This window comes from Poecilia reticulata, linkage group LG20, assembly GCF_000633615.1.
Source record: "Poecilia reticulata strain Guanapo linkage group LG20, Guppy_female_1.0+MT, whole genome shotgun sequence".
NCBI lineage: Eukaryota > Metazoa > Chordata > Actinopteri > Cyprinodontiformes > Poeciliidae > Poecilia > Poecilia reticulata.
This window is the reverse complement of record NC_024350.1, coordinates 4810191-4824688: the sequence shown is the minus strand read 5'-3', so window position 1 is coordinate 4824688 and position 14498 is coordinate 4810191. Positions and strand designations below refer to the sequence as shown.

General features: G+C 38.7%; 2 protein-coding genes across 2 annotated transcripts; one reads left to right on the top strand and one right to left on the bottom strand.

Annotated features, from left to right (window-relative positions):
• Positions 1-933: 933 nt before the first annotated feature.
• Positions 934-4145, bottom strand: LOC103482313 (neuroguidin-like). The gene is made up of 11 exons (XM_008438405.2): positions 4072-4145; positions 3705-3764; positions 3307-3378; positions 2505-2642; positions 2340-2424; positions 2193-2245; positions 1929-2046; positions 1667-1841; positions 1335-1488; positions 1120-1183; positions 934-1037 (listed from the first exon to the last, which is right to left on the bottom strand). Exons 1-11 carry the CDS (start codon positions 4090-4092, stop codon positions 1018-1020), a joined length of 960 nt encoding a protein of 319 aa, XP_008436627.1. The 5' UTR covers positions 4093-4145; the 3' UTR covers positions 934-1017.
• A 1399-nt stretch (positions 4146-5544) lies between these two features.
• cebp1 (CCAAT/enhancer binding protein (C/EBP) 1) lies at positions 5545-8983 on the top strand. The gene is made up of 3 exons (XM_008438404.2): positions 5545-6243; positions 7190-7492; positions 7580-8983. The coding sequence occupies exons 1-3, from the start codon at positions 6241-6243 to the stop codon at positions 7877-7879; spliced, it is 606 nt and encodes a 201-aa protein (XP_008436626.1). The 5' UTR covers positions 5545-6240; the 3' UTR covers positions 7880-8983.
• Positions 8984-14498: the final 5515 nt, after the last annotated feature.

Here is a 14498-nt window from a genome sequence, read left to right as displayed (position 1 = left end):
CATTTCTAGACACCCTTATGTGACCAGTATCTCACTTTCCATTCCCCAGTGTTTCCTAAAATTTGATCAGAAAACAATTAACTTCAAATGTGTTTTGCTCCTTTTAATCTGAGGGAGCCGTTTTGGTACAGCACTGGTTTTTGCTTTGAACAGCATATATGTTAAACTAGATGTGATGATACCACAAATATCATCCGTAACTAGATGCAACCAGGGATGTGTGCCAAGTTGTTGCTGTTGGCACCAAGTTAAGTAGAGCGAGCAGCCGTGGCGGCCATTAATCCTCCCCAACATCTGGCTTGGCGTCCAGCAGCTGTTCGAGCTCTGCGCGCCGTTACAACTGAAAAGGTTTTACGGGGCAAGCTTCTGTTCTCGCACCTCATAGAAAAGGTAGGAACGTATGCTGCCTTCCAGGTGAACTCGGAACTGGGAAATTCCGACTCCCCAGTCGGGGAACTGGGACGCCCTCCGAAGTCGGATTTCTCATTGGGGAAGTGGGAGCAACTACCTCCCTCCAATTAGGACTTGTTCGGCGGACTTTGCGTTTCAACATGGCCGCTCTTCGCATCGACAGTAGTAAGCTGTGGTGGAATAACATTTTACAAGACACATTTTGCACGTGTCTACATGTAACATTACTTTAAAATCAATGCTACATGTAGCGCCCACAACTAAACAAATTTAAAGTGTTTGCTTATAGGTATTGGAAACTATGTTTAGGCTCACCATGTTGGAAATTCCGACTGTACTGGATGGAATGCTATTACCTGGGGTCTGACGTCAAACCCAGTTCCGAGTTCTGAATTCCCAGGTAACTGGAACACAGCATTGAATTGTGTAGCCTGTTTGATTGATATAGGAAACACGACTGCCCTCTAGCGGTAAGTTATGACTGGACAGCTGCAATTTTACAACCAATAAAAAAACACAAAAAAGTGATGTGGAGTTTATTCAACACAATGAATAAAAAAACATTTTCATTTAATATTCTGACATCATTGAACACCACAGCTTGGTTTATCTGTGTTTCTTGAAGGCTGTAAAAAGAAGAAACTATGAATAATCGTCCATTCATTGCACACCATACACCCACTCCCTTTTCCTTTATAACGGACTCACCTCTCCTCTTGGTTTTCTTTTTCATGAGTTTCTTCTTCTTCTTTGGTCTACCGCTTTCCCCATCCTGGGGTAATTAGACAAAAAAAAGTATCTCAGAACTGACAGATAAAGAGAGCAACACATATCCCATAATCCACTGGCGAACTTGGTAAAGAGAAAGTTCCTCCATATATGCCATTCACTTGTGAGAAAGTCAGAGGTCACTGAAAACACACCTGTCCACCTTCACCGCCGGTCAGAGCTGTGATGTCACCGAAGTGTGTGATGCCGCTCAGCTGGTCGGACATGGCCATCGTGCTCCTCTTCCTGGCTTTCTTCTCGTGCTTCGGCATATTCAGACGCACCATCATCGACTCCTCGTAATTTTTCCTGTAAAGTAGCAATTGGTTCAACATTCTTAAACTCCCACTACCATTTCCCTGTAACGGGAGTATTTGGTGCAAGTCTTTCTAAAAAACACCAGACGAGTAACACAACACAAAAACCCTAATAAAATTCGAACAGATGGATCTCTGAACAGACTGCAATGAAGCCACCAAGTCTCAACCTGTGGAGCTCGTCTCGGCTTTCCCTCTCCGTCTGGAAGTCTCGTCTCTCCCGGATCTCCTCCGGAGCGTCGCTGTACTGCTGCCTCAGCTCCTGGATCACGGAGCTCCGCAGAGCTGCTCGTCGCTGCCGCTCCGTCTGAGCCTTCTTCCTGTCCGCTTCCGTCATGTCACCGTCTGAGGGGAAAATTGGGGCATTTAAATATCCGATACCGAGAGACCGCCGTGAAACAACTCTGCTCCCTCAGAGGTGAATGTGGTTACCATAATGCACTGGCGCAATCTTTGGCGGTACATATTTCCTGCCACTAGAGTGAGCTGCTTTCTTGTCGGAGGCTGCCTTGTTCTTCGTTTCATCCTCAGAGTCCTCCGATTCACTCAGCTAGACAATAAGGCACAAAAGAAAATCTCTACTTCTTTTTTTGTCTCTTTACCCAAACTTAAACAACTTCATTCCAATAAATTGAGAGGAAGACTCTTTATAAGCAATTTAACTAAAACTCTTCGGTAGCAAGCGGAAGAACTTACTTTGCTGATGAAATTTTCAGGATTTGGACGCAGCTGGAGCGGATCATTTTCAGCTAAACTCAACAAAATCAGATAAAAATTGTATTCAAATCAGATTGCTTAAGAACTGATGATCTTTCACATATGACATTTAATCTATACCATTACCCAAACTTCCAGTAACAGCAGTGCGCACCAGTTTATCGATCTGGTACTTCAGTTTGTGGTCTAGCGGTCGCATTTTCTCTAGCACCTACAAAAGAGGGGAAAAGCTGAATAAAGAGTGTAACCTGCGCAGGCAGGACCTGCGGCGCGTCTTGTAGACATTCTTACGGTTCTGATGGTGACCACTCTGCTCAAAGCTTCGCTGTCTTTCATCTTGCCTCCTTCGGCCTTGATGCTGATGAGATGAGTGAGGTCCTGAAGGTAGAAGAGCAGGAGGTTGTAGCGAAGGTCCAAGAAGGACAGACCCTGTAAGGAACCATCAGAAGCAAACAGTTTATTATTATTGTTATTTATTGTTTTTTATTACATATTTACAGTACCCCAAAGAAATGTTCATACTTCTTGAACTTTTTGACATTTTAGCAAAGATAACTCACAATTTATTAGACCATTATGTGACTACGGCAAAAAAGTAGCGCAGGAAAATTAGCTGCAGCTTTCTTTTTACAAAAAAAACAAAACAGCATATGTTGGTATTCAGCGGTGGCAGCATCATGGTATGGAGATGCTTTTTTTTTTTTTTTTTTTAAACACGTTGCTTTTTTTAAATTATTTTTTACAAATAGTATGAAAAATGTGTTGCACATTTGCATTCAGCCCCTCTGAGTCAGTATTTTTTACAACTTTGTTGCTATAATTAGTCATTTTTCTGACAAAAAATAATAATAAAAAAAACCCTGCATTGCCCAAATTCGAAATCGTCAAGTTTTTAAGAAAGCAAAACTGGTGCTACCATATTAAAAAAAAAAAGCATGTTTGACCATTTGTCTGGTTATTTCCAAGATTATGGTTTCAACTTGACAAAATGTAAACAAGTTGAAGAAGTACGTGATGGTATATCTTAAAACTAAAATGTGTTCACAGATTTAGGTCATAAAGAGTTATAAAGACTCTCCCCATGTTTACTTACCTTTGAAGTGTTGAATACTCCATTCTTAACTTTAGTCAGCAGCTCTCGAACATAACTGGTTACTGATGCTACCTAAAGTAAACAAAAAGGTCAAACCTTCACCTGTGGTGAACCACTACAGTGAAAGCAATAGGTACATAGTATTTTCCCAGGAACCTCTGGAAGGTAGTGAATATATGCTACTTTATACAACATCCAGTTCCACTGCAATAGCATATTACAGCTTCTGCCACCATCTAATAATCTCGAACAAAGTTATATGTGATGCAAAATGTGTTGCTACCGTTTCATTTAAGATCCTTCGAGCAGAAGCTGCGACATTTTCAAACCTGAGGTTTAAAGTAAAGCCTCGACATCCATTTATTTCTATAACATACAACTAAACCTATTACCCTTACCTGTTCTGTGAGATTATTCAGCAGCTGCACAGCTTTGGGTAAATCACTTTCGATTAGATCCTGTGAGACAACAGACACACATACACACACACACACACACACACACACACACACACACACACAAAAAGAAATAAAATACAATACATGTGAAATAAAATAAAATTTAAGAAAAAACATTTGAACAATTAAGTACCAAAAGGTGAACGGGGTGTTTCTCCGTAAGCTTCGTCGACTGCGTATTAATATTAACATATGGCACAAATATTCAGAGATGTTCTCGGTATTTAAACGGCTTTCAAGAACTTTAAAGAAACCCTTTGTACGAATACAATATATAAAATATCTGAGCAAGATGGATTTTACTCACGTTGTCAACAGGAGCAGCCATTTTAACTTCACCCAACCTACGGAAGCCGCAGGGAGACAGTCTTCTTGCCGCGCCTACTGTAATGACGGGAGCTCAAAAATATTTCCATTGAAAATAAAACAAATACGGCGGAAATTCTCTTAGTCAAAGACGTCTCCCGAAGATTACAAAATATAAATGAAAAACGTGTCCGTGCGCCGTATCGTATCAGAGAGGATACTTTACTTCTACAGGAGTTTCTTTTAGCTGTTTTATCACTGTGATACATTTTTATGGCGACTTACTTTTAGCTCAAATCAGGTCAGGTCGCCACGTAAGTTCAACAATACTTCCCAATTTAAAAACAGGTGTGTACTGTCTTTTTCTTTCACAATCTTTTATAGGCTGGGTGTCAAGATAAATAATCTGAAACATTTAAAAAATATTGTCTTCAAGGCAGCTGGACTGCATTCAGCAGAATAGAGGTTGAACTTCTATTTCTTTCTGTGTCTCAATAAACTATTGTACAAGATGCTTTTGTACAATAGTACAATATATATGTATATATATATATATATATATATATATAACTGCTCAAAAAAATAAAGGGAACACTTCAGTGTTCACTTAAATGTTAAAGTATTCCCTTTATTTTATTGAGCAGTGTATATATATATATACAATTATTTTATTTTATTTTATTATGACCATATTATGCCCGCTCTATCTAAGGCCCATAAGCTTAAATGTCGAAGGAAAATGTATGTTTAACAGTAAGCTACGGTATCTATGCAAACATATTTAAAAAAATTATTATATGCATTCTTATTATGCTTATTTATCAGATTAAAAGTACATTTTAGCTGGCATTAAGCATACTTTTTATTAGACTCACATTTCTGTATAATATTTTTTTATTAGTCTGACAATATTCTAATCTTAGCGGCCATGTTCTCATTAGCTGTAAGTGGGGAAAAAAATAATTAAAATTAAAGAAAAATATGCTTTAAAACATCATCATAAAATCTATATAATGTGTGTTTCGCTTTATGCATTTACTGACTGAGAAACACTTTTCAACAATATTTCAATGTACTGAATATTACTGTGTATGATGTTTTCCGTACGTTGTGGTCCAAAGGATCACAAGGCAACACAAAAACTGTAGCTGCCCTTCTTAAGATTTCGCAATGCAACCACTTTTCTGATACAACCGTGTGCTCTTTCCAAATCATTTTATTTGAAATCAAACCTTTTTATTGGGCTTGTATCATATTCTGGTTCACAGTTATATGAAATAGTAACATTTAACAGTCATGATGTTGAAATTAATCAAATATTTTACAGGTATGTTCTGCTGATCCCCTTGGATGACGTTCCACATTTATCCCAATGCTACTCTGTACTTCAGGGGGTGTCAAACTCCAGTCATCAAGGGCCACTGTCCTGCAGTTTTTAGATGTGCCACAGGTACAAAACGCTGGAGTGAAATGACTTAATTACCTCCTTCTTGTGTAGATAAAGTTCTCCAGAGCTTTGCTAATGACCTAATTATTCTATTCAGATGTGGTGCAGCAGAGTCACGTCTAAAAAAATTTTCCCCCACACCTAATATCACTCAGACAAAATCTCCTACAAATTAATTACAAATGTTAAAGTCAATTTTGGGGGAGGGGGGGATTTCAAAATAGAGCCACACACCTACGCCAGCTTTACGTAGATTGTCACAAATCAGCTCTCATCTGGGCAACCTGGGACGACTTACCAAGTCAGTGTGAGAATCTCCACTGTCAGGGTTAATTGGGGCTGATCAGATAAAGACATCCTGGATGTGTTGCCTCACAGTTCAGGCCTCTGGGATAACTGCTGAACTTGATAACCACCTGTCCTCCAGAGATGCTAATGAGGCAAAATGGTAATTCGGGGAGCCTGGCTGCGGTGGGTGACTAGGTGATGAGTTTTTTGGGGATTTCAGAGGAATGTATAAATGGAAGTTGATGCGTCTTCCTAAAAAGGATAAATGTGTAACAGTTAGTGACTGAGAAAGTGACAGAGAGAGAGAGAGAGAAAGAGAGAGAGACAGGAAGTGCTGATGTGATCATCAGAGGGGTACCTGCCTCTCGGTGTCCTGCCTTCAAGTCATTACGGCTCGCACCGTCTGAGGAGAGCTGCAGAGTTTGAGGAAGAGTCATGGTAAGTCACAACCTAACTTTGTCGAAAAGTCCAAATAACTTAATGAGGATTTCAGGGTTTAAAAGAAAAGAAGGAGTTAAACGGACACAAATGAAGGAAAACGGTATACATTCAGGAACTTTTAGGGGAACCATCGTTCGATGGTAAAACTGACTCAGAAGGTTGCTGTGTGAATATTAGATTTAGAGATTCACCGTTTTCTGTTGTACTTTACTATTTGATGTTGAAAAAAGAAATTGGGAATAATGATGAAAATCACTTTGGTAGACGTTTCACATGTCAAATGTAGAAAGTAGCTTCTACACTTTGATTGCCAGTTTTAAAAAAAAGTTATATTTTACATTCAATGTAAATCTAATCTAAAGATGTCCCAAGACAAGCTTTAAAATGTTGCTTGCTGTTTTTTTTTTATCAAATATATATCAATAAAGCATATCATATCATGAAAAAGTTAATATCTTAATAGTAATATATTTTTGACACGAATAAATAAATGTATGAGGTAAATCCATCTCCCATGTGCCCAGTTTTATGGTTTTAATATTTTTTTAACAGCCTAAAATTTTTCCTTTCTCCATTTTGAAAAAAGAAAAATACAAATTATATTATAACATGAAAATAAAAAGTCATGCAGCAAAGGCGCACAAAGAGCGACATGGTAGTTTTTAGTTCTGCTTTCTTCTGAAGATGAATTTCATTGTCTTTTTTATTTTGCTTTTTTTAAACATGAAGTTGTTTTACGTCACTTATAATAATCCGTTACATTTCTGGTTGTTATCGAATTGCTGAATTTGTAGCATGAGAGCTAATCAGATTCCGGGAAGAAAAAAAAAAATTAACTAAAGCTCAAAGAACGTGCCTGAACTCGACTATTTTGACTGAAGTAATTTAAGAACAAAAAAGCATGCTGCCTAATCTAATTCTGCCCACCAAACGCTGCCCGCAGATGTCAGATTCCAGAGTGTCGTCTGTCATCCAGGAGTGGGTGAGTTCGTATCCAGGTCAGCCTCACAGCCAGCCCCTGAATCCCGTCGCCTCCAACCAGGCCGCACAGTCCAGTCAGATGTCTCAGATGGACATGATCTCGTACGGCCAGTCTCACACGGGGATCATCAGGGGGGTCGCTGACGAGAGAGTGGCTGAGCAGATGATGGGACTGCCCTACCTTTCCTACAACACGTCCTGCCTCAGCAGCAATCCCAACTCAGGGAGTTCAAACCACCACCAAAGCCACGCCGGCGCTCAGCAGGTGAGTCCAGCGCGTTGCGTTTGTGGGGTACGGGACGTCTACCAGAAGAGCCGCTGCTCAAACACCCGTTCTCGTTTCTCCACCCAGGACTTCTCGTCCTTCCTGCTGCCCAGGGTCCCAGTGACCAAGAGGAGCATCAGCAAGGACAGCGTGGAGTACCGCCTGCGGCGCGAGAGGAACAACGTCGCGGTGAGGAAGAGCCGGGACAAAGCCCGCAGGAGGATCCTACTGACCCAGCAGAGGGCCCTGCAGCTGCAGGAGGAGAACCAGAAGCTGCAGATGAAGATAGGACAGCTCACCCAGGAGCTGGACACTCTGAAACACATCCTGTCACAGCGGCACCTGCAGGGAGGCGAAGACGGCGCGCCGCAGGAGTCTGGTATTTGACCTTTTTGCCCCCCCCCAGCAGGCCTCGTGGGCGTCAGAGCTGCCTGTCAGGATTAGACGTGAATGTCCAAAAGACTGAAAAAAAAGTCTGTTTTACACTAACATTTGTGATTTTGGGAAGTGGAAAGATTGACTTTAGCATAGGTTTAAAATGTGTGTTTGTTGAAGTTGCATAACGGCAGAAAAAAAAAAGAAGAAAAAAAGCAGAACTAACTCAAAGTGACCTAGCAACCACATAGAGGTTGTCCACCACCCTTCTCATTTTAATGCATCTCTTTGTGTAACGTAACTTGCCATGTCTGCCCAAATTTTCTTACTGCGCTCACAAGATGAAAAACTAAGAAAATGAAAAGAGCCTTCTTCACTGTGCTGTGATATTTCACAAAGCGTCAACAGTGGAAACTATGTAATTTATCAACTGAATTGAAAGCTCATGGATTTGGATAACAGAGGAGAGTTTCTGAAAACGGACTTGAGTTTGACTTTTTAACTTTAATAGGAGGATGGCTCAGAATTAATAAACTCTAGTTCAGTTTTGATTCCACATAAGTGTCTCTTCTAACTCATCGATTTTAATTGGCAACTCTTTTTTTTATTAGCTTTCTCTCACTAGGTAAGGATTTTGAAGGATAAATTCTGTTTAAGCAAAAATTAAACCTGAGGATTTTCTACATTTACAAGCATTGCAATCCCATCTTAATTAACTTTATCATCTGAAATAGCATTTTTACCTGCTTTTGATAACCAGTGTTAGAGGCCTATTTTATCACAAAAGAATCGTGAGACCTCAGTTTGGGCTCAGAGGACATTCCTCTTCCAAAGTTACATGCTGAAAGGGTCAAAACTGGCAACGTATAGAAAGACTGATCCTGCCTAAAGATAGTCGAAGCCATATGCCGAAAAGGGCCAAAGTTGGAGCTATGTGTTGGGGAAGGCAAAAATAAATAAAAAATGATACCGAACTGGTGCGATCTGGAATTAAACCCGTGTTCATGGCTTCTTTGAAGATTCCTTTTGCAGTTTTACTTTAAAAACGAAACATTTCCCAAGACGGTGTCTGATCCGTGACGGGCTTGTTTGAAATAAAGCCTCTTTTATTCAGAATTCAAGTCTGTCTCTGAATTTATTTTTAATTTTTTAGAATATCCTCACGTAGGTGTCTTCGAAAGCAGCAGAACCCACGCTGTTTATACCCTACACGTTACCAGTCTATTTTTACCTGAGGTTAACAATGTCAATATGGAAAAACTACAAAAGAAAATCTGAGCTCTGACAAATCGTAAACTAACAGTCGAGCTTTAGCTTAGGTGTAGCTTCTGATGAATATGAATGTTTGTTGACTTTAGCTGACGTTTGATTGAACAGGTAAATATTTCTGCTCTTTAAAGTTTAAAAAAAAAAAAAATTTAAAAAGTGAATATGTTGGTGTCCAATTCGTAACTGATGACATCTTTCAATTTATGATTAAAATAAGAATTTCTCAGCTTTTGCTTACTAGCTAACTCTTGCAGATGCATGTGTCTGCCAGAGCTAGGAAATAAGCACAGCAGAGGTTTCTTGTGTGTCGAGTCATGACACATTTGTTTCCTTAATATTAAAATATGTTCTAATTTAAATTAGGTTGTAAATGGCAACATCTTTAATTTAAGAGGTACTTTTATATGCTTTGATAACTTCCAGGTCATAAAAGTTTAGTTTTTGCCACATAAGGCTACTGATTTTAGTTTTTTTTTTAACTTAAGACTATCTTCTTAAAAGTAAATATTAATTCCCCCAAAATGTTTTCATATAATAAATTTAAGTATTTCATGATATGTTGCCTAATAGGGAAAATTTATCCTTTAAATTACTGTTTTAGCTTGTGCTAACTAGCTAGCAGTTAGCCGCTAATCAAGATAAAACTTTGTCAAAGTTATTTTTCTGTAGAACAAGTAAATATCCTTGCCGCTATATGTTTTAAAAATACACATATATAAGGATTAAAAAGGTAAACTAGAATAAATTAACGGCAACCTGTAACAAACTATAATTAATGCTATTTTCAATCACGTATTAAACGTAACTCACTGAAAAACAGCTTATGGTCCCTTTCAGACACACATGATAAAAGACATATAATCTCTTTTTGGGTGTGTTTATGTTCCTTTATGTGTATGTGTAATATGTTTGTATAAAAAAGCCAAAAAGGTCAAATAAACCCAAAGTCGCTAAACAGAATTGCTGAGCTATAAATGTGTAAATATCACACACTAACAGTTAAAGGTTTAAGTTAGATAAATGAAAACAGCATTTTTAGTTGAAAATATATGTCTTTTTTTATATTATGATGGTTAAATTACTAAAATAAAGAAGATGCAACATAGGAAGAAATGTCTCTTTGTGATACAAAAAAAATACATTTAAAAGGAGTTTTTTTTACTGGTTTTAAAATCAGATGTGAAGAGACTGAGTTGTTCAGAACCACACTGACGTTGACGATCTCAGCTTTAACGTTGACGATCTCAGCTTTAACGTTATTAGAGCCTTCAAAAAGTTTTCCACTGTCTCTCGCAGACTGATTTGTTATCTGACTTCTACTTTATAACCATTGCCTAATTATTTTTACCTGACATTCGAAGGTCCGTCAGGGCTGATTGTGAAGCGTTGTTGCCCAACAGAGTTACACAACCCCCTGTGGTTTGTAGTGAAGGCGATGAAATCTAAAAATCTAAGTGCCTCCGTCCATAAATATTTGATTTGTGACCACCGTGATGGGACTCTCTTGTAGTAATTTCACCAGATTGTTGTTGTGGAGTCTGGTTTGCAATTTTGTGCAGTAATTCTTGATAAAAAAAAAAAAGTCAAATTATTAATATTTTTCCTCCCAATAGGAGATCTTTGTTTTGTTTTCTTGTGACACAGAGATTAAAGGCCGGATTACACTAAATTATCTTAAAAGCATTTCCAGAACAGCAGCAAATTGGAATATGCGACTTAAACAACTGCAGAAACTTGTGAACGAATCAACATGTTGTGTTGTCATCGATTCCCCTACCCCCCAACAGCATCCTTCGTCAAGGTGCACACCAGCCGCGCTATTTCCCATAAACCCTCTACCCACAGAAACGGACGTCATGCCATGGACCGTTGTGCCCCAGCGGTTTCCCTTTGTGGGATGGGCAAGATTTCGACACAGTGGAGGACAGAGATGAGGAGTGCAGAGATAATATCAGTGTTTGGGGCTGTCAGGGCCTTCCTGTGGCTGTGATGGTAATGAAGGGACACAGAGATAGGACCCAGACGGAAGGGGTGGAGGGCATCAAGCCAAACATTTGATTTATTTATTTAGTGTAATCTTGTAGATTTCTGATTGGAATATGGCCATATGAATTTCAGACGACATAGCAAGTACCAGGGTGTGAAAAAGTATTCCACCCCTCATTTCTTTTTTTGTGTTGTTTTTTTTGTCACACTTATATTATCAAGATAATTCTAAAATCATTTATCGTGCCCTCCTTCCCCCACATCAAAAAAAGCAACTCCAATTCAATTGTTTGCCCTTTTTTTTGACGATTCTCAAGACTTTAATGAAAAATATTCTGTGGCTTGATGAGACAAAGGCACAACATAACAGAAGGTTTATTTAACAAGTAAGGTTGTCTTTTCGAGATAGAAAAAAATTTGTTTCATTATCTATAAAACAAACATCTTGGTGATGAAAAACAAACAAAGCAAAAACAGAACAAGAACAAAGGCAGAAGTCGTCTTGACGTGGTTTTTTTTTTCCCACAGGATTGTAAAAATGAAACAGAATAGCAGTTTTGTGTTGATACCTTTTGTTGTGTGAGACCACAAGAGGTTTTTTTTTTCATTTAAAAAAAACAAAAACAACTAAAAACATTTCTGAAAAGATATTTGATAGCGAGTACGCTCAAGAAAAAGAACATGTTTTCACATTTGTTAAAGTTAAAAAGATCTCTTAGTCTGCAATTTTACAACATGCAATAAAAACCTAACGGGACTGCATATCAACCCAGCATAAAGGCCTCAGCCGGACCTCGACAGTTAATTTCAACGCTCAAGATTATAGCGCATCAAAAATAATAAGAAACGTACTGACACAGAGATTCTAAGAAATGCTGTAACACTTCCTGTATGCACCACTGGAGGAGCAAAGCAAAAAAAAAAAAAAACTCAGACATTTTCCAGACATTTTTTTTTTGCAGCAACAAAATAAAAAGCAGACACTTGCTTGTGAAAATTTGTGAAAAAGGAGAGTGAAAGTGCAACAAAGTCTCTTCTTTTTTTTTTCTTTTTTCTTTTTTTTTCAGTCTGACAAGTCCCTCATGCAAATAAAAACTTCTTGTGTGACCGTGTCTGTTGAAATGTCCCGCAGCGTCATGTGGGGCAATATGTGGTCCCAGGACTGCGACATCTCCACAGAGTTAAGAAAGCCTGTATTTCACCTAATCCCTACCAAGTTACTCAACAACAACAGTGCACCATGTGAACCCCACCGCCACCCCACCGATGGAGCTCCACTACGAGATGTGATATTGATAAAAAAAAAAAATGTGTCTCCACTTTATATCAGGGGGAAATGAGAAGTTAGATGACCACCGACGATGTGTTATCTTTGATTTTAGACATTTAAAAAAATGTGTTTCGTCAACTGAAATACGAAGCCTGAATGAGGAAAACGCATTAATTCTGTAAGGTAAGGCAATTTTATTTATATAGCACATTTTCAGCAACAAGGCTATTCAAAGTGTATCCTCCACTGCAATGAATATTTAATTTCCTTATAACTGCCTCTACAGCATCCTGCTCTAATGGCCATGTGGTCCATGCCCCAGTAGAACAAACAATGTTGGGGTCATCCACTGAGACTTAAAACAGCAGGTGAGATTTTTCAAACTAATCTAATGACAAAGTTTCAAACATTTAACGCACTGCAGGAGTTACCTGTTGATAGTGATGATGTTATTATCTTGCTTTATAGATGCAGGTATCGGGCACACATGGATAAAACGCCTCCATTCTCCCAACTCTTACCGTGCAAAGGTCCAAAGCATAAAGGCGTGTTTGACGTGTCACTTGTAGATCCCTGATTTATGGCGCCACCCTGTGGCAGACAAGCGAAGGGGTAAAGAGCACAGACAAACAGATGTCATACTCTGACACCCACCGATGTGCTGCACGACAACATTCTAACTCGGCTGCTGCTTTTTTTCCTCTCTCTCTGGGAAATATATGAAAATATTCTCATTGTGTTGAAATGTTCTTTCTTGAGGTAAAGCTAGGCTTTGGATATCTGTTCAAATTTAAACCTGACATCAATTTTATAATTTTCTGGGAAGCAAATAAATGTTTCAGAAGTACTGTGCTTTAGCATTTATCATTAACTAAACAGCTGGAAGGTTCTAGAAAGGACATGTTTTCTTTCTGTTGGCAGTGAAAGCTATTTTTCCCCTTTGTGACCTTCATGTAAATGTCTGAATATATTCTAATTCTCAAATTAAATTCTTATGTAAAACAACAGCAATGAAGATAAATGGAGTTCAACGGAGGGCGATATCAGAATTAAACCTAGACTTTGGCAGACTTAAGAGTGAAGTGAATGTAAAGTGTAGCAGTAAACCTACAGCTAGGTGGTTTAAATCAAATCATTATTTTGTATTAGAACGGCTCAGTCAAAGTCAAGTTCTGAAGCGAACTCAGAAATCTCTGGCAAGACTTGAAAATTGATGTCCGCTTTTTTTCCAGGCAATCTGACTGAGCTTTAGCAATTTAGCTATTTTTTCTTCTTCTCTCTCCCTTAGTTGTACAATGTTGCTAGAATATACCTCCAAAAGGCTTACAGCTGTGGTTGCAGCACATTATTGAGGATTAATAGGGGTTGAATACAGAGGCATGCCACACAGAGATTATAACTTGTGAAAAAATAAAGCAACTGTGTACTGTTTTTCCATCTCATAGTTATGGATTACCTTCTATTGCTCTATCACATAATCACCCAATAAAATACGTAGAGATGTGTGTTGTTAGGTGATAAAACATCAATAAGTTAAAGATATATAAAACAAGGTACTTTAGTTTAGTTTAGGGACATATAAATTAAGTATTAATATATTTTGTCAACAGATAGATATGTCGAGATTTGGAGAAAAATAATTCTTTGAAGTATAGAAATCTAACAAATTATTTAGGTTTTTACAGGTATTGGATTTTACCATATGTAGTTTGGAGTATTTAGCATTTATTAATGTCTATTTATTTAAGTGTTGCCTCTTACTGAACCTTTTTTTCTCCCACAGAGTGAATCCTCAGTTCCCCACACACGATCTTTGGCAGCGGTATTAAGACGAGACGCTGTTTCCACGATTTTAGCCGATTTTTCTCGAAGTGCTCCGCCGCCGGTGGAGCTGCTCCCTTTAAACAAGCGGCTTCTCCGCAGTTTTCCATCCGCTCTTTGTCCGCCAGGCGACGCGTTTCTTTTTAAGGTGATGTCGCACACATTCATGGGTAATTTATTTTGGCTCCTGTCGTAATGTCGGCGCTCCGAAACTTGGACTGACACAACCACACTGAACTAGGGAGCGGTGACGGCTGAACTAAGGAGCGGGGAGTCCAGCGAGCA

Bases quoted from the DNA above. Each gene is read 5' to 3' on its own strand.
- cebp1 (XM_008438404.2), top strand. The intron at 7,493-7,579 runs GTGAGTCCAGCG...TTCTCCACCCAG, and splicing joins GCCACGCCGGCGCTCAGCAG to GACTTCTCGTCCTTCCTGCT.
- LOC103482313 (XM_008438405.2), bottom strand. From the start codon at position 4,092: ATGGCTGCTCCTGTTGACAAC. The intron at 3,379-3,704 runs GTAAGGGTAATA...TGTTTACTTTAG, and splicing joins TGAATAATCTCACAGAACAG to GTAGCATCAGTAACCAGTTA. The intron at 1,038-1,119 runs GTGAGTCCGTTA...TTCTTTTTACAG, and splicing joins AAAGAAAACCAAGAGGAGAG to CCTTCAAGAAACACAGATAA.